Source organism: Xiphophorus hellerii, chromosome 5 (genome assembly GCF_003331165.1).
Source record: "Xiphophorus hellerii strain 12219 chromosome 5, Xiphophorus_hellerii-4.1, whole genome shotgun sequence".
NCBI classification, from domain to species: domain Eukaryota; kingdom Metazoa; phylum Chordata; class Actinopteri; order Cyprinodontiformes; family Poeciliidae; genus Xiphophorus; species Xiphophorus hellerii.
In genome coordinates this window covers 23,443,416-23,467,718 of record NC_045676.1, presented here as the reverse complement: position 1 = coordinate 23,467,718, position 24,303 = coordinate 23,443,416, and the positions used below count along the sequence as shown (strand labels likewise).

Here is a 24,303-nt window from a genome sequence, read left to right as displayed (position 1 = left end):
GTACATGTATCATGTATCTTTAACACATAAAGAAAAACAAACCACTGGGTAAAAAACATTTCTCTTATATGTGTTCATTGTCATAGATGGCCACTGTTTACATGATTTCTAGCATTTCCATCATATGTGTTAGAAAAGAATGGAAGGAAGCAACGAGGAAATATGGAAGGGCAGATTAAAGGAAAGAAGGACACAAGGTGGGATACAACTAAAAGCACAAGGAAGAAGGGAAAAGGAAAGGACACCTGGAAAGGAGGAATGATGGTAATGAGAAAGGAAGAGAAGGACCAAATTAAGTAAGACAGGATAGAAGATAGAAGAAGGAAAACACACAGGTCCAAACAAAAGACACAACTTCCAGATAAAGACACAGGCATGAATTTTGACAATACAAATATGCTTTCATAGTTTTTTCTTTTTTCTATCCTTATCCAGATCTGGAAAATACTGAAATCACATTTCATGCTTTTGTCTACTTTTCCAGACTGCTTACGATCCACTGGACTCATGGTTGGTGGGGAAAAGACAAGTTCACAAAGGCAAGGAATGGGAAAGGTGGGGGATAACCAGTCAGTCTTTACTAGAGGAGGATTTACACATCTCACCATCATTTTCTTTCTCCATGAACTTGTCCTTGTTCGAACACACACACGCGCACGCCCCCACACACAAACCCACGCCCACACACACACATTGCTCAGTAAGGACACACCAGTTCAGGGGAGATTTTACAAGTAAAACTTTATTGGAATGATACTCATGTTGCAAAATATTACACTTGTTTTTATGTCACTGTTCCCGTGACTTTAGATGCTTCCCTTCACAAGAGTGTTTTGTGTGTGTGTGTGTAGGGGTGTGGGTGTGTGTGTGTGTGTGTGGCATGGGTCGATATGGTTTACACTGGCTGGGGAGGAGGGAGGTCTCATTTCCCTAAAAAGTGCGACTGTAGGCTCTTATGTACCAGCATTGTGCCTGCACTGAGAAGAAGTTGTGTCTCTGCAAAAGTGTCTCCAGGATGCTGCATACTGAACCTGACATGAAGGAAATGTTGGGGAGGTGATTTCCCAACCATAGATGCAAACAATATCATGATGATAGTAATAGTCTATAAATTAGGCTATTATAATCAGTGAGCAAGCGGATGACGACCAGAAGGCTGCCATCTGTCTGCTAACATACCTTCAGATTCATCAGGAAAAGATTTGACAGAACACTGAACGTAACAACTCAAGAGAGACATTTTTAAATTCAAACTAGTGGCCTTACATGGCATAAAGAAAATAAACAAGCCCCAGATTTATTGTGGTAGTTCATTTCCTACCTTTTAACATACAAGAAAAAACAAATGTGAAGCATAACATCAGGTCATTTTATGAAGGGGCCTAAAAGTTCAATGTGAATCACAAGGTCAAATAAATAATCTTACAGTGGACCATTGTTTCAGATGTAGTACGTGTTTTTATTCTGCAATTAAGTGTTTCAGGTCCACTGTAAATTCGACCAAACTTGCATTCTGTCTCTGTTCACACAGTAATAACAATAATATAGCCAGTGAACACACTTTTGCCTTAGAGTTTCACAATAAAACCAGCAGCTTATACTGAAACAAATTTACCACTTATGTGTTAAATGATGTGAGAGATGTGAACTGAGTGTTTTTAGATCTTAACCCACTCTGCATTTGTAATAAGGGTACCGACAAAACATACCTATTTTTGCAAAGAAGTGTACAAAAAAAACAAACAACATATAACGAATTCAGAATTTACTGCAGCGAGCTAATCTCCCACTAGAAAAAATAGAAAGTCCAAACTTTCCCTTTATTCAGTGGGGGAAATAATTGAATAATAGAATGTAATAGATTTTTAAAATAAAGTTACCAGAGCCATTCTTTTTGGTAGTCCCAACAATCCCTTTAAAATAGATGTAATAGAAACATTTTAATTCAGAGAACAGAGCTGAACTGAGAACAACAACAGCAAATAATGACATCTTGGGGACGCCAAGTCTCCATAACAAGCATGAGATCCCGTCTACAAGCCATCCAGCTGTATGTGAGGCACGAAGCTTTTTCAATCCCTCCTTCATTAACAGAAACATGGACAGCTTACAAAACTCTACTGAGACCTTGAACAGCGGTATGAGCGTTGGTCAGATGAAACAGAGATTAAGCTTTTCAGCAACAAACACTGTAAGTGGGTTGGAAACAAAGTATGAAGGTGTAAATGTCATGTTCACTGAAGTACGATGGAGGATCTATAACCCTCTGAGTCTGTTAATTATGGCATCATAAATTCTTTGAAATACTTGATGATTTAGAGAATAGCCTGGTGGCCTTTACCAGTAAACTGAAAATAGTCTGAAGATCCAAGGCCCTGGACAATCTAGAGAGATTATGTAAAGGAAAACGGCCAAAGGTCCATCTCTGTAAATGCTGTTGTGCTGTACTATTGTAAAAAGGTGGCTGTTTGAAGTCTTAACACAGGGCACCCAGTAACTGTGTCATTGACTACATTGCTGAAAACAATTATTTCCTAACATGGTATTTCATTCCTCACTGAGTAAATTTACTTCAATAACAAGTTGGAATATTTAAAAAATGTGATATTATGGTACTACAATAAAATATTTCTGTAATTAACATTTTTACCAGACGTGATAACATATTGTGTATATGTCGCCTCCTGCAAGTTCTCTTATTTGATGTTTATTGATAAAGCCAAATCAGACCTTCACTGTATCAGCCTGACACGCTGCCTCTTCATATCATTTATCTGTGTTCAAGCTATGTCAACACAGTGTAAATCTGGGGCCCTATGTGGTCAAAGGGAATGGTCCCCTGTGCACATAAAAATAGCTATCCAACAATCTTGGAGTTCCTGACAGTGTTATCTGGGGATGTAGTGATGCACCTGGGGGACTTCAATCCCCATGCAGGCAATGTCCGGGTTACCTGGAAGGGTGTGATTGGGATGATTTGGCCTTGCCAATCTGAACCTGACTGGTGTTTTGTTGTTGAACATCTGTGTGAGGCACAAAATGTTCATAAATACCATGTTTGAACACAAGGTGAATCATAATTGTACTTGGCACCATGAATCCTTGGGCCAAAATTTGATGATCAAATTTGTAATCATATCATCAGACCAACGGCTTTGCATCTTGGAGACTCAGTTGAAAAGAGGGGCAGAGTTGTCAACTAATCACCACTTGGTAGTGAATTGGATCCAGTGGCAGGGGAGACCTGGTAAGGGTGACCTGAAATGTTTGGCGGAGGAACTTGTCCCAGTGATGATCAATTCCCATCTCCAGGAGAATTTCTCTCAAAGGAGGCTGGGGACATGGAATCTGAATGAACCATATTCAGAATCTCCATTGTGAACATGGTCAATGTTGTGGCATTAATAGTATCGGTGTCTATCTTGATGGCAACCAGAGGGCCCATTAGTGGACACCAGTAGTGATGGAAGGCATCAGGACTGTAGAAGGAGTCTGGGGTTGGATATTCCTGGGAACTTCTAAAGCAGCTGACAAGTCCTGGGTTGCTAAAAGGACAGAGGCTTCTGTAGTTGCATAAGCAACAAATCAGGCATTGGAGGAATTCAGAGAGGCTGTGGAAAGAGACTTTCAATTGGACTCCAGGAAGTTCTGGGAAACCTTTTGACTACTCAGAGAGGACTGAGGACATTGTTGAATGATGGAAGGAGGACTTTTAAGAGCTCCTTAATCCGGTCACCCATGTCCTCCACGGAGGAGGCTGAGCCTGAAGACTTGGAACAAGCGGATCATGTCACTGTGGAGGGAGGAATGTCTGGGGTTTCCTCCTGGACCCAATCTCAGATAAGTGGCAGAGGTCACCACGGTAGTTGACATGCTCACTGGTGGTAGAGTGTCAGGTGTTTAGAAAATTCAATTTGATATTCTAAAGACTCTGGACACCGTGGGCCTGTCATGGTTGACACACCTTTTCAATGTCACATGGAGGACTGGAACAACACCACTGGAGTGGCAGACTGATCTGGTGGTCCTCATTTTCAAGAAAGGGTGGCTGACAGTGTGTTCCAATTATCAAGGAATCACACTTCTCAACCACCCTGGGAGAGCTTAGTCTGGGGTGTCAGAGAGGAGGATTTGACTGATAGCTGAACCTTGGATACAGGAAGTGTAATGTGGCTTTTGTCATGCTCATAGAGCAGTGGGCTACATCTTTTAATTTGCGGAACTGCTGAGGGCGTATGCTTGTCAGTTCTACATGTGTTTTATGGTTCTGGAGTAGGCTTATGACCAGGTCCATCCCAGGTATTTTGGGGGCTGTTCTTCACAAGTATGGGGTGTCTGGTTGGGTATCCAATTTATGTATTCCCAAAGCAAGAGCTGGGGTCTGTATTCTCGGCACAAAGTCAATCCTGTTCCCAGTGTGCTTTGGACTCCACTGGTATTCATGGACAGGATCTCAAGGAATAGTCCTGTAGGAGAGGGCGTCTGGTTTGGAAACCTCAGGATCTCATTTTTACATTTTTTACTTAAGATGGGGGTTCTGTTGGCTTTTTCAGCTCATGACCTCCATTGGGCACTGGAGCGGTTCAATGCAGAGTGTGAAGCAGCCAGGATGAGAGTCAGCTCCTTTAAGTCTGAGGCCAAGGTTCCTGGCCAGAGAAAGGAAGACTGCTCCGCTCTCAGTCAGGGGTCAGTCTCCGCCTCAAGTGGAGGAGTTTAAGTATCTAGGTGTCTTGTTCCCAAGTGATAGTAGGATAGAATGCTAGATCAACAGATGGACTGGGGCTTTGTATGCAGTTGTGATGTGTTGTGCTGAAAAAAGAGCTAAGCTCTCAAATTATTGACCTAGATTCTGACCCTCACCTATGGTAATAAGATAAGAAAAAAGGCTGAAAGTATGAGATCCTGGATACAAGCGACCGAAATGAGCGTCCTCTGGAGGATGGCTGGACTCTGCCTTAAAGACAGGGTGAGAATCTCTGGGAGGTTGCTGAAAGTAGAGTCACTGCTTCTCCACATCGAAACAGTCAGTTGAAGTGGTTAGGGCATCTGATCAGAATGCTCCCTGGACACCTCCCTTTGGAGGTTTTCTGGCCACATCCCATTATATGTCCCATCTGGCATGGGAACCCTTTGGGATCCCCCAGAATGAGCTAGATGATGCTTATGTGGGGGTGGGATGTCTGGGGATTCCTCTTGGACCAGATCTTGGATAAGTGGAAGACAGTAGATACATGGATGGGAATGGTCTCTCCTAAGAGACACATGGGGTAAAGGATACTGTGAACCCAAGTCGCCCACCTGGATAATTCCTTCATGTTAAGCCGTTTCAAACACCACTCTAATTTACAAATGATGCACACAGACTAGTAACATTGCAGATGTGTATTTCAAACAAAAGGCCGATCATATTTTTCTCATATCTGAGATTTTTCACAAAGTTGAGACTCTTGACAAAAAACATGATGAAAGGAATTCCTTGTGCCTATCTGAACTATAATATTTCACATCCCTATTAAGGTAAAAGATCAAATTATAATTTAATGCCTGAAACAAAAATTTAATCCTCTCAGGACATTGTTATAATGCCCTGCTATCAAACTGTCAAGCAAAGAGACCCCCGAACACCTGAGGTGGCCTTTGTCATAAACTTCAAATCACCAGGTTGTTTACTGTACATGTAAAAGGATATTTCAACAAGCTATAGCAGGAAAACAATGATCAAACATAGTTCTTCTCAGTAAATAAATTTCTATCAGTTCAACTGACATAAAATTCACACTAGATGTCTGTAACAACCCAAGAAACTCCCATTCACAGCAAGATCAACATAACATATGTAATAAACTTGAAAGAAAAAGGCAACTGAACATAACTGAAATCTGTAACTATGTAGTAAGCAATCCTGCCTTATATTAGTTCAGTTACCAATAATTCATGACAGCTGATTTAGGCGAGAGCGTAAACAATTTCTCTTTTATGCCATCGCAAGAAAAACGTAAGAAGCAATTTTACGACCTCCTCACCCGTATTATTGCAAAAATACAAATAGCACTGGTTAGAGACATATTTCTAAGCTTCTGAATGAGAACCATTACAGCCATTATCCGAGGAGGAAAGAACACAGTGTTTTTTTGTAAAATTTCTGACAAAAAAGAGTAATCAGATCAGGTCTCCAAAAGCAAAGGATTTGGTCTCACTGAGCTTTTGTAATCCAATTTTTTTTTTTTATCATGGAAATAAATGATGAACTCAACCACAATGGCCTCACTATACAAGACTCCCTTATTGACCGGAAAGTTTGCTCTAGCTTGCTTTAAGTCTGCTATAGAACATTTTGGTCAAGTCAGTGGAATACTGGCTTATCATCTTTAGATGAGACCAACATTAAACTCTTTGAATGTCACTACACACACAATGTTTGGAGAAGAAATGGCACTGGCCAACAACCCCAAAAACACCATGTTGATAGTGACGTTTGGAGGTGGGAACATTATAGTGTGAGCCTGTCTTACAGGATATGGTACTGGCAGCATTTATAGGAAGAAATGTACCAAGATATTCTTAGTAATGCCCTTGTTACAATATTTTGTATCAGTTTTTTTGCCTCAGGAAATTATGTGATTGGAAAATAGTGCATATTGCATCACTACACATTCAACACTGTAGCATATTCAACTTTAATTATAATATAAACCAAATCTTGCCACATGAGAGTGGTTGCTCTCATACGTCAGGTATACATGCAGCAGCTGCCACAAAATTATTTTAGCTGTAGCTGTTGTGTTTTGATTAATCTGGCTAGTAATTGTTTGAACCACTAGGGGGCACTCTCAGAGCATAGAAATGTAATACCCATAGGGTCTGTTTTTTATCTTTCTAAGGAGAAATTAAAAGATGGTGTGGTTATGAAAAAGCAATACATGACTGGTCATAACTGCAGAACATTTTAAAATTGGTCCTATTTGTCGCTAGTATAAACAGACAAAGCTGATCAAAAGTAGGACAAATACTTGAAAAACATGACAGAATTTGAGGTTTTGCAAAATGTCCTTAATTTCCTCATGTTCAGACTCGTGTAACAGGTATCTTTTAAAATGCCAGCATACGTGGCAAGATAGGAAGGAGTGCAACAGCACGTTTCAGAAAGACAATGATCCCAAAAACATAGTCAATCACCTGACGTGAATATAATTGGAAACACTACAGAAATAACTGGTTATCAGAGAGCGGCGGAGAGGCCGGACGAAATTTCAAGACAGTTTTTATCAAAGAATAATTCAAAATGACAACTGAGAACTTTGACTAGTTTCTACATACGGGAGACGTCTTAAAGCTTCTCTTTCAAATACAACCTGATTTATGGACTTAGATGTTTTTATTTCTTTGTATGTACAGATTATTTGGGTTGCTAGCAACATCTGGTGTGAATATTATACCAATAGCCTCATTGGAAACAAATTCACTGAGGAAACACATGTTCAATACAAAATTCCCCGATGCTTATTCACCTCCTGGTGGTTCACCCATCTGTAACTTGACAAATAGAGTACCAATCATTTTCAGATCATCAATACATACACATAAAATGAAACTTAGCAAAACTAGTGCATGTCCTGAACACACACACAAAGGAAATGATAACAGAGTTGCATGGTTCTCTTTTGTGATATGAACAAACAGCAACAACCAAGGTAAAGAACACGATCCTGATCGCCATCCGTACAGACTGGAGCACTGATGACCCTCAGCCAGAAGCAGTCGGAGGTCTTCTACCTCACACGGTGTCTAAAAGTCAAAACCAGGGGGCCAAGCGGTTGTTTCAACAAGTAGAATAATCTCATGTAGTAAATTAGCTCTGAGCTGAAACAGGAAGTACTTTTATCAAAACTGACCAAATATTCTGGAAGGGATAAAGTGTGGAAGACGCCAACTAAAACTCTAAATAGTCCCTTTTTTTGTGTGTGTTCCTTTTAAACTCGTTTAAAACCAGAACTTCAAATTCCCAAATCTGTACTCCGAGATTTGCCTGCTGATCCATAGGTTTCATGGAGATAAATGTCTGTTAAGTGATATGTTCAAACCTGAGTTTCCATTATGCGGTTGGTGTTTTTCTCACAACACCATTGAAACTGAGAGAAATCCGTTCTTTTTATTCGTATGTCATTGTACTGTACGTTAGCGTGATATGGTTTCACTGGAGCCACTAAGTACCTACTAACATTTAAAAATGGAGTACTGCAGATATGTACAAAGTCTGTATATATTAACAATAATAAGAGCCATAGATGGAGTTACACAACAGACGTACCTGACTTTTTGTTTCATCTTTCTTTTGGCCTCTCGTGCCTTTGAAGTATTATATCTATGAAATGGGTCAGGTGAACTCAAGACAAAATATATATCCCATGGGCATTTATCTTAACGTGTGTTGTGTTTTGCTCAATTCACCTCATCGGTGTAAACTGACGATATCTTACGTGCACGCTCATGTAATGACCAGCAGATCGACTGGTTGACTTGTCTTTTTGCTGTGGCACAGAAATGAACAGAACAGAAATGAATGCAGAAACGGGAAGATCTCGGGTGAAAATGCGTAGAGGCAACTCTAAGTTAGTGGGGCTCCCGACACCCATGAAACACAGCGTCGTTGTAAAGGGATTCATAAATAAGACGACAATAAATAAAACACAACAGAAACGCAACAGAAAAGGCAACACTGCTGGTTATCAGTCTCCGCTCTCTTTTTTCGCACACCTCTATTCGATTTTTTCCCTTTTCTTTTTTGTAGCTGGTGCTTATATTTGGACAGAAGACAGCAGACTTTTCTTGTGTCTCCCGTTTGACCAGCCTACCTTAGACTTTCCCTATTTTCCTTATTTCTTCTCCTCTAACTCTAGAACTCAGCAAACTCCTTGGCACATTTCTCGGTGAAGGAGACACGGATCTCCTCCTCTTCATAGTCGTCAAAGTTGCTGGTATCGCCTGGTCCTTTGAACTTTGGAACAAAGGGAGCTTCCACCTAGAAACAATCAAAAACATAAAATGCTCCGAATCCCAATCAAATGCAGTGCAAACAGAGGCGCAAGTGTGTGCAATGTGGAAATATCAACACACCTTTTTCTGGTAGATGGCAATCCAGTCAGTTGTTGCGAACCACTTATGTCCTTTGATGTCGTTGACTCCGTTTTTGAGGTTCCCAAAGCGTTTTGTGAGATCCACCTGAAAACGAGAGAAGAACGTTCGCCTCATCTTGGAGATCATGGGAAAATAAACCACACCTTACTGTAAGTTCAGAATTTCCTAGACTTTTGCCTTCACCTGTAAGAGGTTCCTCAGTAGGTCCTTCAGGTCTGAACTGAAGTGAGATGGGAAACGAACCTGAGGACAAGGGAATAGAAGAAGCAGTTGTGTGAACACACAGTTACAGTGACAAAAAGAGTTTTCCACAACAAGTCTTCAAAAGAAAAAAAAAAAAAAAAAGCAGGTGAATTGGGAATCCTTCTCATCTCTGTTTTCTCTTTTGGTTTTACCCTTCAGGGGTCACCACATCAAATCATCTAACTCCTTTTCGTGCTATCCTCTGCATTCTCTCCGCTCACACCACCTAACTTCGTGTCCATCCATAAATCTTGGGTTTGGTCTGTCTCTCAGCCTCCTGCCCCGTGGCTTCCAACCTACTGACACGTCTGCACATGTCCAAACTATCTCAGCCTGGCCTCTCTGGTGCTCCCACTGCTAATCCTATCACTGCCAAAGAGGACCTCGACATCTCCAGTTCTGCCTCATGTCTTTTCTTCATCGCCACTGCCTCTAAACCACACACCATCACCGGTTTCACTACTGTCTTGTACACTTTTCCTCATATTCTTGTTGATACACTTTTATCACACATCCAACTCTACGCTTTTCTCCATCCATTCCACCCCACTTGAACACACTTCTTCACCTCTTTCCCACACTTCTTCCACTGCTCTGGAAGATTGACCCCAGGCCTCTATCTTCTTTACCTTTACTTCCTGTGACATCACCGTTACATTTGTGCCCCTCTCATTCACACACACACACACACACACACACCCCTTCTGTCTTGCTGCGACTGATCTTCATTCCTCTCTTTTCCAGTACACACCTCCACCTGTCTTCTTTTTTCTCTACGTGCGCCCTGCTCTTACTGCAGATCACAATGTCGTCTGCAAACACCTTGGAGGACTCCTGCCTATCCTCATCCTCATCTGTTAGTCAGTCCATCACCTACACGAACAAGAAAGGGAGAAATCCACTTTGGTTTTTGCGCCACTAGTGAATGTTGGTGTCAACTTCCAACTGATGGTTTATTTTTACAAAATGAAAACAATTCTGAACTTGCCTTTAAACGATTCACTCTAATGGTGTCAAACTCCAGTCCTCGACGGGCGGCGTCCTGAAACTTTTATATGTCTCTAGTTCACCAACACTTGAGTCAAAAGGTTGAATTATCTCCTCAGTATGCTGTCAAGTTCTCCAGAGTCCTGCTAATGACCTAAATATTTGGTTCGGGTATGCTGAAGCTGAGAAACGTCTAAAAGCTGCATGACACCAGCTCTCGAGGAGTGAAATCTGACACAGGTGCAAGAAGGTTACTGCATTTAAAATAGAGTTGCATGATACCAGGGAAACGTAGCTGGGATACTACTTTACGCACAATTTAATTTCTTTTCTTTTCTGTTTCCATTGTCATCACGTTCCCACCACTATTTTGCAATCAGAAGGCATCCATACAGTGAACATGTATCTCAACAGACCAGAATCATTCCTGGCATGCAGAATTTGCTTGGATTGCATACAAAATATATCCTGTCAAATATTGCATCCGAGCAGTCCTTAGTGAATATGGAATTGCAATTCAATATGTTAACGTATAGCTCTAAAAGGCTTTTAAAATGTGTAACAAACTACTTACCAAAAATTCTGATTTCTCTAATAAGAAGGGAAACTTTCATCGTTAATGTTAATTCTTACATTTTGCCTTGCAGATTGGTTCACATCTTATAAAAACATCAAACTCTTGGATTATTAGTTGGATTACGTACAAGAACTGAAACTACGTAGTCTTGGTGAGATTTATTTATAAAAGACCATAAATCCTAAAATTAAATGATGTACCACGAAACATCTGGATTTACGTACTGTAGAAGCAGTCTACAGAAATCACTGAGTTTCTAAACAACAAAAGAAAAGTATCGGAAATTAATAAAAAAAATGTTCTCAAAAGCGCAAGACAAAACAGAAAAACGGTGTGAAGTCAGTTTTCAGTCAAAAACACCAAACATTTTAAGTGTCAGAGCAAAATGAAAACAGCCAAACTCACCTTCCCTGATACAATCTTTTCATAGATTTGAATTGGCTGATCGGCAAAGAAAGGAGGATACCCTGCTGCCATCTCATAGACGAGAACACCCAGCGCCCACCAGTCCACTGCCTTGTTGTATCCCTGCCGGTGTAAACATGTGGAGAAAGTTCACTTTAAAGCACGATATTAAATATCAGCAATTTCCTTAATATATTTGCTCTTTTGTGAAATATTTGTGTTATTCATCGCAGCTAGGACCATATTTTGGCTCCTTTTACAAATCAGGACAGATCAACATAACTCTAACAGTTAATATATATATATACAGTATATTGTTGTGATGTTAAAACAAAATGTTGTTTAATGCGTTTTCAGATTGGCTCACTTCAGGTTTCGACTAAAAAACACAATCGAAAACAAACAAACGAAAAGGTCAAGGGAAGATGGATCACCTTGCTGAGGATGATCTCTGGAGCCAGATATTCTGGGGTGCCACACAGTGTCCAGGTCCGGCCCTTTACCCGTTTGGCAAAGCCAAAATCTGTAACCTGAGTAGCAATGAGAGAGAGAAAAAAATAGCTGACAGACGTTTATTTTAATCAGAAATAACTGAAAATAAAATAGACAGAGACAGAGGGAAGAGAAAACATCTTGGAGCAGAAATATTTTCTGTTATTTCACGTTAAACCACAAGGGGGCGACACAACCATTCAAGACTCTTCCAGTTTTACTACAATGATATAAATATAAATTTCATTTCCAGACAGTTTTCTAGATTTTTTTTTTCCTTTTTCACATTTTTAGGGAATTATGAACATGTACACTTCCCTGTTTGATCTTCTGTGGTTTCCAGAAGTTTACCGTATTTATGAATTAATTTAAAATTCTGGCAAGCACAGCTGCAGGTATTTTACCGTAAATTATAGACTTTTTTTTTTTACAGTGTGGAATGGTTGACTTTAATCCCTTTAAATACCAGTTTGTGATTAAAAATTCATTTCATTTCAAACGATTTCAAAAATAATAGGGGAAAAACACAAAAACTGATATCAGGGAAATAAATCCAAATGCACAAACACAAGAATAAGCCGAGGAACTAAATACAAAGAAATGAGAATATGAGAACACCCTTGTGATAATAATCAACACAGAAAAATAAATTTAATGTGGCAAAACCTACAGAACATAAATAAAACAACATAAACAAAAATGAACACCAGGCCACAAACACCAAAAGATCGTGAGGGAAGAAACAGAATCTCTGACCTGTATGTAGCCCTGTTGGTCTATGAGCAGGTTTTCAGGTTTCAAGTCTCTGTAGATCAGGTCCAGAGCGTGCAGGTACTCAAAGGTCAGCACGATCTGAGCAGCGTAGAACCGAGCGTGCGGCTCACTGCACGAACAGAAGCACAGCAGGAACCGACAGTGAACGGTTTGGTATAAAACTTTGGAGAACTAAGACACACCAAAAAATACCAAAACATCTTCATGACCATCATCAGAAACTACTGAACGCTTCATGAAAGCACACTTCAATCAGTGACTCCAGGAAGTTGCGGCAGCAACTATTAATGCAAATTCACTCATTATTTGCAATCTTTTTCTCAGACTTTTCAGCAGTCGTCGCAACTTTTCTGCAAATCCGACGAATCACCTTAACGTTTTTTTGTATTTCGTTCTTTTCTGACCAATCACTGGAACTTGGCTGAATTTTGACCAGTCTCCTCAGCCTCCTGTTAATAATTTAACTTCCTGTTTTACGACATCTCCAGAAGCTTGCACCTGGAAGATGAAAGCATGTGTGACGTTAAACGGTAACGTCCTCTTTTTTTTTTTTCTGCAAAAACCCTCGCGAGACGTTCTGTAGGATTTGCTTGTACAGCATGCAGTTTATGTTAACTTGATTGACCAATAAGGATTATTTGTTTTGCACTTTGACAACTCCTCAGGACATGACTTTATTTGCATTAAGTATGCTATCTTAAGAAGGCACTTGAAAATGTTCTCTGCATTTTCAGTTTTAACCCTGTTAAAATCCTTTAATCTTTTATTGGGAGGTTTTTATAAGACTGTGTTTTGGCAAAATAAAGCTTAAAAAATGCAACTTTGACCACAACGTTTTGAAAAAGGTGCTGCAAAATCAGTTATTTTAGGCTCCAACAATCACAGCAACAAAAACATGGCAACATTTCGGAGGGACTGTTAAATGCTTCAAAGACACTGACCTGAATCTGCCAATTCTTCGTAGGTGGGAAAACATTTCTCCACCTGGTACATATTCCATAACCATGTAAAGGTTGGTGTTGTCCTGGATACACAAATAAAAGGATGGAGATTAGGAATAAGTACAGATATACAAACACACAATAAACTGGAAAAAGACATGGGAATCTGAGCATAAAGCTTGTTGCCTCCTTGCTAATGTGTGTTATTCCCTGACTGCTTTTAGGCTCTGGTGAAATAAACCTTAAATGAAAGACTATAACACAAATAAAGTGACAGTTTCTCTGGAGTCAGACAAACTGACTCAAGAGTCAGACAAACTGACTCTTGAGTCTTTTGGGCTGCAGCACAACAGCTCAGCAACATAAGAGCTGAGAAAAGCTTTCTCTTAAGAATAAAATACATTTATATGTAATTTTACTCCATTGAAAGCTTTTTGAATATATAAAAATTATACTGGGCCTCTCAGAATGACTGGTGGCATAGATTTGTGTTCATTGGTGCCACTTCAATCCGTGTGCAGAGCAGCACACATGGGCGGTTAATAGGTTTATTTAAGGCCTCAAGGATACTGAATGCCTGCCCAACCAGGTGCGTCTAAACAGCTTAACCTGAGCGAGGACAAAATTGGAGTACGGCCCTCATCTGGGTTAGTCTGTGTAGGCGCAAGAGTGCTGCTGACTCCTCTTCACGTGGCCGGCCTGATTTTGTTCTGCTGAGATGGGGGTTTACGGTCTCGGAAGAGGCGACGACACAACAGAGGTCAGAAAATCAACAAGGGCAGCGCAGAGGAAGCAACTGATGAGACGGAGGCAGGATTCCCACAAATTTTCCATTTCTAAATTCAGTTCTTTTCCAGATTCACAGTTCTAGATTTTTCCCAATAATTTTACTTCCATTAAGGACATAAAATTAAAAATGCTAAGCTATTTGGTGTTTATAATTTCCACAAATCTTGAAACAACACGAGTGTTTACTTTTCTGCTTTTTGGCTCCAGAACAAGCTGTGTTAAGCTCTGTTTCTGACATCTACAATAATGAATCTAATCTGGATTGGTTTATCCAAATTTATTAAAGACCCTTGATTGGATAGGCTCTTAAAAAGTTTACGAAGGGGACATCACAGCTTGTGATTGGCTACACGTGTTCTGATTGTACAAGAAGGAGTGAATTACATCTAAATCGGATCAAGTTTAGAAACTACAGGTTCTGAAAAAGGCATAAAAAAAGCAGTGAATGGATGGCATGTTTAGATTTTTTAATGTACGTTTTTCTGGTGAATGATGTCCTAAATCCAAACTGGGGGAAATAATCTGAAACTGAGGTAATGTTAAAAAAAAAGCCCCAATTTTACCAGAAATCTTGATTTCTATCTGGAGAAATCCGACATTTTTCAATAAACGCAGTCAGACTTGGGAACTGATAAAACAACGACATAAATGGGCCTTAATAATTTTGCCTCTTTATCATTTCCTACTTTTGTTGCTTTAGGTCTGTAATTTCTAGGAAATACACAGAAACACTGACGTTCAGCAATGCTAACAATGCTAATAGCTAATAGAGCAGGGGTGGGCAATCCTGGTCCTCGAGGGCCAGTGTCCTGCAACTCTTAGATGTCTTCCTGGTCCAACACACTTGAGAGGATGATGAAGACATTTCCAAACTAAAACTTCAAAATATTTTGTCTTTGTTTACGATCAGTATTAACCTGATTTACTGTGATTGTTTTCTCATGGACATGGTAGAATATCACATTCGTTCCCAGTAAACATTTTAATAATCACACTGGGAAAGCTACAGTTTATTTTAAACTCTTTAATCGAAGCTCAGCAGGTCAGACTGTTAACAAAAGCGATGATCCGAAACTGGCCACATTTAACTGGTTGGTGCATCTCACTACTTACGTGATTAAACAGTGACTATGACAGAGTCAATCTCATAAAAACTTGCGGAACATAGATAAAGATGAGTAAAGGTTGCGAGGTGAACGCCAAAACAAGGCTGGGTCTAAACCAGGGGTGGGCAACTCCAGGCCTCGAGGGCCGGTCTCCTGCAACTTTTAGATGTGTCTCTACTTCAACACACCTGAGTCAAATAATGAGGTCATTAGCAGGACTCTGGAGAACCTGACTGCACTTAGGAACTGATTCAACTATTGGATTGAAGTGTGTTGGATCAGGGAGACGTCTAAGAGTTGCAGGACACCGGCCCTCGAGGACCAGGATTGCCCACCCCTGGTCTAAACGGAGAGGTCAGCGGCTGGGTCATCAGAGCTCTTAGCGTGTGGAGCTCGCACTTCTCCACATGCTCAAGTGCCACACAATCATTTCGTTATGCAGCGACAAACAAGTTCACGCCTGATGCTGCCTCTGCATCCAAAGAGGCGACTGACGCGACATAAACAGACAGGACGGGGCAGCGCCGTGCAGAAACAGCGCAGGACTTCACAACAGCAGCCGCAGCCAGTTTGATTCAATTAAGCACAGCAGAGAGGTGGATAACGGCGAGCGCCCATCTTGTTTTGTTTTGTTTTTTTTAGCTCATTGCCTTTTATTTTTATTGTCTGAAACGCTTTTATTCTGTCATGTTGACATGTTTTCGGAGACCGTTTTGAGGAGAAGCTCTGGACAGTCGGTCTGAACGGCAAAACGTCCAACTCGCGACCACCCAAGGATACAAACAGGGACGCCGTCAGACGTTCTCCGTACCTTGAATGAATACTCTAACCGCACGAGAAAGGGAAAGCTGACAGCCTGGAGGATCCTCTTCTCGTTTAGAGTGTGCTCTATTTGCTTAAGCTTCACCACCTGGAGGTCACACACAAGCAACACACACACACACACGCAAACTCAGAGGAAGAAAAGGAACTCAGATTGATCACAGAAAAGACTTGTGAAATTTGAATTAGGTAATAAATTAAAAAAAAAAAAACTCTCTTACAAGAGCACCCTAACATCATCTGAGAGTTAAACAAGCTATTTGAAATACAACTTTGCTTTCACTAAACAGTTAAATACTAAGCCAAGTAGAGATGTTACTGTGTATTCAGCTGACTAGATTAGTCTCTTGATACTGGGTTTTGGAAAACAAGACAATGAGATTTTTTGTTTTCACAGTTGATCAGAAACTGCACTTTAAGGACTCTGAAGTAGTCAAAACAAGAGTTTACTGAGATCTCTGGGCGTAAAAATTTAAGTTTAAAAATTTAAACACCCCATTTAATTTCTTATCAAAGTGCAGCATGTCGAACAAAACGTCACCTATTAGTTCTGGAAATGAAGGCAAGCTCTTCAGGCTCGACAGACTATTTCCAAGTTTAAGACTCGTGTTTTGAAGCAACAAAGAAGTTGTGTTCGAATTGCTGACGCTTTCATTGTGATCACTGTGAGAACAGCATGACTGGCCTTCACTGCATCAGTACACACCATCTGCAGAACAACTCGAGCCGGGTTTGACCAGCACATACATTATCGTTGACCTGCTGAACTCACTCTAAAGCGACCGTAATACCAATTCAGACACTGGAAATGCTGTCTCTCTTTTATAAAGAGCAGAGCGTTTTTTTTTTTTAACTTTTAACCAGAAATGATCAAATGCAGTCCAGATTCCCTAAATAAAACATGAAATCGGCTTCCACTTCTGAAGGGAAGTTAAAACTCAGATGCTAACTTCAGCGTCATGAACCAGATGCGGTATACTCCAAAGTCCTTTCAGTTCTTATGATCCATTTGTGTCTTCTACAACAACAAAAATCCACAAAAGATTGTCAAATAAACAGCTTAAAAGCTTTCAACAACTACCAGCACAACTCAACAACTACTTTCTGTCTTATCCCACAATAATATTCTCATTACTATTAGCAGGTTGCTCAAAGTACTCACTGTTCTATCCAGGGCCAAGAATAGTAGCTAACAGTCATTTAACCTGATATATACCCTAATTACACAATTTTTGTTATATTTTAAGGTATATGAAAACTATTTAATTACCCTGTCAACGTAAAAGAAGACTTACCATCATAATCATCAACAAGTGAACATCAACAGTTCAGACATTTAAACAAAACCTGTTAGGCCTGTGATCCAGATTAGTAGAACTGGATGGGAAATTGGATTATTTACATTTGTTTTTCCCACCGGTCTGTTAGAAAAATAACATGAGCAGGTATTAATTTCTTCAAATATGTCAATTTTACTTGTGGATTGAGACGAAGCTTACACCTGGATTTGATGCTCCCTGAACGAAGCACCAGGACTCCCCCCCCCCCCCCCCCCCCCCCCCCCCAACACCCATAAAAAACAGGTCAGTGTTTCCCACGAGTAACAAGCGGCAACACTGAACATGAGCATCTCAATGACAATAACATTTCTAAACCCTCCTAACTCCGCCCGCCCTCCTGCGACCTCGATGACCCCCGGTCTGCCGAGACTGACCTTCTGCTTGTTGAGGATCTTCATGGCGTAATGCTGTCCCGTTTCTCTGTGCTTCACCAGCATAACGCGGCCAAACGAGCCCGTGCCCAAGGTTTTCAACCTCTCAAACTGCTCCAGACTAGCAGTGTTCTGGACACGTGAAAAACAGAAAGGGTTAGCCCATTTTTCTGGAAAAGGACGGCGGAGGCGCCATTGCAAAGCCATTTTCATAAACACATGCAACGGATGCCCACAGACAGGCATAAAAATATTCATAATAACAAGAAAAATGAGATAAGTACTGTAAAGTAAGGTCTAACATACAACCTAAGGAAAAAATAGCAGATTCACATTCGAAGTAATGTGTGATAGGAGAACTGCCCAAACTGTGCTGGTATTTGTGCAAAAACAGGCTTTTTACAAGACTATGAAAACATGCATAAAGAACTGTCTGCGGGAAAGTAAACAGGATGCTGTATTTGTTGGAAACAGGGATGGTTGCAGTCTCTGGAGAGAAAACTAGAATTGGCCAGAAATTTAGAACCAGTCCGTCTTTATTCACCGCTGCAACAACTGCTGCAACCAGAAACGGTAATGGTTACAATTGCAGCATCTGTCGGCTTCAGGGCTGGACATTGAGATTGTTCATTTTGGTCTTTTTGGTTTATTTGGTCTTGAGGTCACATCAATTAGTGGCCCCAAAATGTCACTAAGTGATGCTGTTAATCTTACTGTGAGGTTTTTAATTGCCATTTCCTGACTTACACAGGGATCAATTGTTGGTCTTTCCCAGTTTGTAGGGGCGCTAAGTGAAAAAGTGAGTCACAAAATAGTTATCCCTCAGGGGAACTAATAAGGTCGTGGATTCTAGACTAAAACTTCCTCAAACAGCAGAGTTTAAGATACCAAAATGCTTCAATTACATTTAAATGAGCAGACAATGTTAAGGGTGGTTTCAGTGATTTTGTTAAAACATTTCTTGACTTGGGATTTTCTCCCACATCTATGAAAGTATTTCAATGAAATGTTGGGATTTTCTGTAGTGTTTTGTGTGGTTGTGCTACAGCAAAAAAAAAAGATCCATTATTTTTTATAAAAACATCTTTGTTGTTTTGTCAGCCTTCCGGACCTGTCAGGTCTTCTGATTCTGTTTCTGCTCTGCATCCCCAGAACCAGAACCAAACACGGAGAAGCAGCATTCAGCTTCTGTGCACCACAAATCTGGAACAAACTTCCAGAAAACTGCAAAACAGCTGAAACACCGAGTGCCGTAAAATCTGAACTACAAACCCAGCTGTTTGGAGCTGCTTTTGAAACATAATCATGAAACACGAATCAACAATCTGATGTGTAACGACGCCACAATGCAGTGTTTCAAATGTTCACCGTGTATTTTCGTGTTTTTATCATGTTTGAAATGCCTCGTTGCTAAAATGTGCTACCAAAAAAAAATAAAAGATTAACTGATTGATTGCAAACCTGTGAAGGATTCTCCCATTTCTTGAGGAAGTCCTCTTTGGCTTTAGCAAGGAACTCCTTGACTGTAGAAGGACGGGAGAAACATATGTTAGTGGTTTGTTGTTACAGATAATGAGAGATGCTTCAGAAATACTTAAGAGTCTGCTGATATTTTTAGAGGTCAACTGCACAACGCACGACTAAACCTACATCCTGTTGCACTGTTATTTGTGACATTACTTCACAACTTTGACTAACATGCAAAGCAGTTCCAAACAATAATTTGCATCCAACACTCTCGTACACACACCCACACACCCCCACACACCCCCACACACACCCCCACACACACACACACACACACACACCCCTCCAGTCACAGTGCTCAAAACTATACTCATGAAAATGCAGCACACCTCAAAAAGACAGCATAATTACAAGTTTCAGTGCTCCGGCTGTGGTAAGAAATATGATATGTGGTTTTTTGGGGGGAGTTTTTTATTTAGAGAGATATTTTTATATTAAAACAGAAAGAAAGTACAAAACATGTTATGCTTTCTGGAAACTCTAAGTGCCGATTCTTGAAACTGAAAGCGGAGCAAGAGCTTTCCAGTCGGCATGGCCAATAATCTTCGATTCTCAAAAATGAAATACATAAATAAATAAGAACGGGCTGAGCAAGCGTCTGCTCTGCAAAGACAAACCGCCTGAACGTAGAAGACACAGCAGAGGAGAGTCTAACTAATCCTTGTTGCATAGCAACCGTGTTTAAGCATTACACAGTGGGATATGTTGTTGGTGGAAGTGCTTGTAGCGCATGTCCCGCTAATGTTTTGACATGCAAACCACTTTCTGATGTTTCATGTTGTTTTACAATGCAAAGAGGGAAGGCTTTCATTTTCTGCTCAACAATAAATTTGCATTGAGTTTACAGCGCAGGTGCTGTGAGTGCAGGTCCAGGCCAAGCATGTGTGGAACATTTTTTGCGGCGCCTCCCAACCAGGCCTGTCGCGGTTACAAATCACATTTTGCTGGACGATAACTTGGCCCAGAAATAATTGCGCTAGACGATAATATTGTCATTTTGAGACCATTTTCAACTGAGATAGTGACAATCAAAACACTAGTGCAAGTTTGCCCTCTCAAAGACGAATCAATTTGAATTTTGTACAGAACAGTTCACGCTAAAAGACATTTTGAAAAAACACAACAACCAAAAGCAATAAATAAAAAGGAAATAAAAACCACACACAGCCAAAAACCACACATGAAATGTGATTAAGATTCAGCTGGGTGTTGATTAATTTGAATATTTCCAGTTGCGGATTCCTTTGGTCCACGGTATGCAATTTTTAATAAATGCACAGCGTTTTCCATTTAGTTTATTTAATTTATATATATATATATATATATATATATATATATATATATATATATATATGTGTGTGTGTGTGTGTGTGTGTGTTGTAGAAAAATAAAAGAAAAAGAAAAAGCTGCAAAGGAGGAAGGGGGGAACGTGATGAAAGGTTCATGAGCGGTGCTGATGTTCGAAAATAGAGAGGGGTTTTACATCAACCTGGGAAACGAGACGCTGTAGATGATACATGTGCGTCGACGGCAGACACAAAGTAATCGCGTTACTTTTACAAAAATGTGACGAAGAACCTGTACAGACGCACTCACTTAGAATATTATCACACGATTTATGTATTTAAGGTTATTCCATTCAAAAAGTGAAAGTCACATGTAGATTCATTGCCTATTTAGTGATCAATTTCATTTGTTCATTTTGATTATTAGGCTTCACGCTTTGTTATCCTCTCTGTATGTTCTGGAATGAGTTCTGCATCACGATCCTCTCAATGCAGGTATTGGTCTCACTTGATCATCAATTTTATGACACTTTCTCCTTCCACTAAACTTTCCATTAATCTGTTTTGTGTAAAGTCACGCCTTTTTTTAAAATTAAAATTATTAGAAAAACTGAACTTTTGGTTTACAATAAATCATTATCACCAACGTTAAAAAAAATATTATTTTAGAGAAGCGTATTGTTATAGACATATCCAAGTTTATTTGTATATATTATCCAATGAAAGAAATAATTTTACTTTTAGATGGTATTCTAATTTATTGACATGCTCCCCATGTTCTGGAATGGGATTTGCGTCGCAATTCTCTCAATGCAGGTATTCGTGTTACTTGCTCAACCTTTTCTTTCCACCAAACTTTCCGTTAATATGTTTGGACAAAGCACTCAGTGAACAAGGGCTCTAAAAACTGAACTTTTGGTTCATGATAAATCAGTAACGTCAACAATAACAAAACGTTTCATTAAATTAAAATGATCTATTAAAAGAAAACTATTCTTTTCATTTTCAATAAATCAATGTCAAAGTTTATAAGAAAATATCACCGGTATTTTCATACTTGATAAATCGATGTCATATGCAAATCCAAGTTACATATTTTGACTTTAATTGATGGAACAAATGACATTTTTAGTTGATACTCTGCATCAAGATGAACTGTTGAGCAGAAAGCAAAACAATATGATTCGTTTTAGGAATACAGGATATGCCTCTTATGAAGTTAGAGCTCATAGTTTCAGGAAACCTGAAACTGGAAAAATAGCGTCTGTCAAGTGGGAGCGTACACTGTGGATCAGAGATGGTTGCTTTGAAAAAGAGATGAAAAAAAGAGTGGGAAAATGTAAATAGTTAAGCAGAATACTGAGGAGTGGTGTGTGTGTGTGTGAGCAGGGGTGCGTGTGTGTGGGTGTGTGGGTGATCGTACTTGTTTTGATTATCTGCCACTTTGCTGCTGCTGCACCAAAACTTCCCCAGTGTGGGACAATAAAGGAATTTCTATGCTATTCTGTGAAATAGCTTTGAATAGTTTTACATGACTTCTACAGCAAAGTTGAGAAGAAAAGTGCATGAATCTGAGAATAATTAGTAGTTTATTTGAATAATATCTAGAACCAAAAGCCTCACAAGAAACATATTATTTAGCAAAAAATAGAAATGCACATTGTACATTGCAATATATGTTTTATTTTTACTCAGGGAAATCTGAATAGTTTGTTCTTTGTGTAACAAAACATAGATAATAAATACTTATGACTTATTTGCAAAAAGTTTAAATATTCCTGAATTTTTTTCCCCCCCAGCTCAAGTAGCATAAAAAGTTTTAACATAGCTCCAAACATGCTAAACATACCTATACATATCCCTCTACGTACAGTACAGACCAAAAGTTTGGACACACCTTTCTAATTCAATGGGTTTTCTTTATTTTCATGACTATTTATAAGGCAATAAATCCCACTTATTAACCTGACAGGGCACACCTATGAAGTGAAAACCATTTCAGGTGACGACCTCTTGAAGCTCATCAAGAAAATGCAGAGTGTGTGCAAAGCAGTAATCACAGCAAAAGGTTGCTACTTTGAAGAAACCAGAATATAAGGGGTATTTTCAGTTGTTTTACACTTTTTTGTTTAGTGCATGTTTCCACATGTGTTATTCATAGTTTTGATGCCTTCAGTGTGAATCTACAATGTCAATAGTCATGAAAATAAAGGAAACTCATTGAATTAAAAGGTGTGTCCAAACCTTTGGTCTGTACTGTAGGTGTGCAGACAGTGGTGAATTTATCAATGTGAGTTCAAGTTTTTGTTGAAGGAAGCCGCCCCCCCCAGAAAAAACACAATTCCGAGCTTCCAAAAAGCTTCGCGGTTTTGCCGATGCTTTGCCCGGGAGCAGATCAGCAATATCTATTTCCATAAAGCAACAGGCACAGAGTGTTCGGGAAACATCTGACACCGAGCTCGTTTGCGATCTCGCCAAGATCGGAGCAAAAAGACAAATGAAGACGCTTAACACAGCCGCAGCTTGCACTCGCTCTCGGCTGGTTTGCAGAAAATGATGACTGTAGACTAAAACTTGCTGTACGTCAAGTGTAAAAAATCCCACGCCCCACTAACATACCACAAAACGGAGCCTAAAATCGATTCCTGATCAAGATGTTTCAGACGGACATTGGAGTGAAGCGCTGCTGAGCAATTTCTGCACGCATACAGTTTAAAGCCCGATTAGCGGGTCGTAATGAATGGAGGGAGCGGAGGGGGAGGGAAGGCCTGCTGCTTGCAGCGTATGGCAGGTGGTGTGAAGCTTTAACGGGACGCTGTGTCACGTTGTTTCTCTTCGTTTCATGAGGATGTAACGGAGCAGGTACAGATCGGAGGGGTGGGGGTGAGAGAGAGAGAGAGAGAGCATACCCACCGCTTTCCATCTCGCTGCCCTTTCTGGCCGTGGGCGCGTTGCCCATGATGACAACCTGTCAACGGAGCAATCCGTGGCTTTGGGCCGCCCTGCAGCCTCCTCAAGCCGGTGTAATCTCTCTTAGATCTTCTCTGTGTTTCCTCTATCCAGCAGAAACGGAGCGTTAACCCGTTTAGAAGAAGAAGAAGAAGAAGAAGAAGAGAAAATTAAAAAAAATAAATAAAAAAGAAGAAGAAGAAGAAGAAAAATCCCCCGACAGATGCTGCTAATGCGGCGCCACGGCGAGGAAAGGCTGGGATAAGCGGCTCCACTCCCTCCACGGTCATCCGCAGCCGACGCCGGGTTTCAGATCCTCTCCGTGGACCCCCGGCCCCCTGGTTAGGGCTTCAGTGGAACCATCAGACCGAGCTCGGCGCAGATGGCCCGAGCTCGGAGGATCCAGTCTCCGCCTGACCCTCCTTGCAGCCCCCGCCGATTGAGCCCCCCTCCCCACCCCGGCTCCCCACCTCTCCTCAGTCCAGAAAAACAACGGTTCCCGGCGCGAGCGAGCGATACTCTCAGTCCGAAGGGTCCCGATTTCCGGTGGTGAACCCAG

General features: G+C 40.4%; 1 protein-coding gene across 1 annotated transcript; it reads right to left on the bottom strand.

The window, feature by feature from the left end:
* Window positions 1-715: 715 nt before the first annotated feature.
* Window positions 716-24,174, bottom strand: LOC116719583 (cAMP-dependent protein kinase catalytic subunit alpha). Its single transcript, XM_032562135.1, has 11 exons — window positions 23,709-24,174; window positions 19,444-19,505; window positions 17,986-18,114; window positions 16,261-16,359; window positions 13,555-13,637; window positions 12,596-12,722; window positions 11,782-11,877; window positions 11,348-11,470; window positions 9,319-9,378; window positions 9,115-9,219; window positions 716-9,019 (listed from the first exon to the last, which is right to left on the bottom strand). Exons 1-11 carry the CDS (start codon window positions 23,752-23,754, stop codon window positions 8,894-8,896), a joined length of 1,056 nt encoding a protein of 351 aa, XP_032418026.1. The 5' UTR covers window positions 23,755-24,174; the 3' UTR covers window positions 716-8,893.
* Between the last annotated feature and the right edge of the window lie 129 nt (window positions 24,175-24,303).

Bases quoted from the DNA above. Each gene is read 5' to 3' on its own strand.
- LOC116719583 (XM_032562135.1), bottom strand. From the start codon at position 23,754: ATGGGCAACGCGCCCACGGCCAGAAAGGGCAGCGAGATGGAAAGCG. The intron at 12,723-13,554 runs GTCAGTGTCTTT...CTGTTCGTGCAG, and splicing joins CGAAGAATTGGCAGATTCAG to TGAGCCGCACGCTCGGTTCT. The intron at 11,878-12,595 runs GTCAGAGATTCT...ATTGCTACTCAG, and splicing joins ACCAACAGGGCTACATACAG to GTTACAGATTTTGGCTTTGC.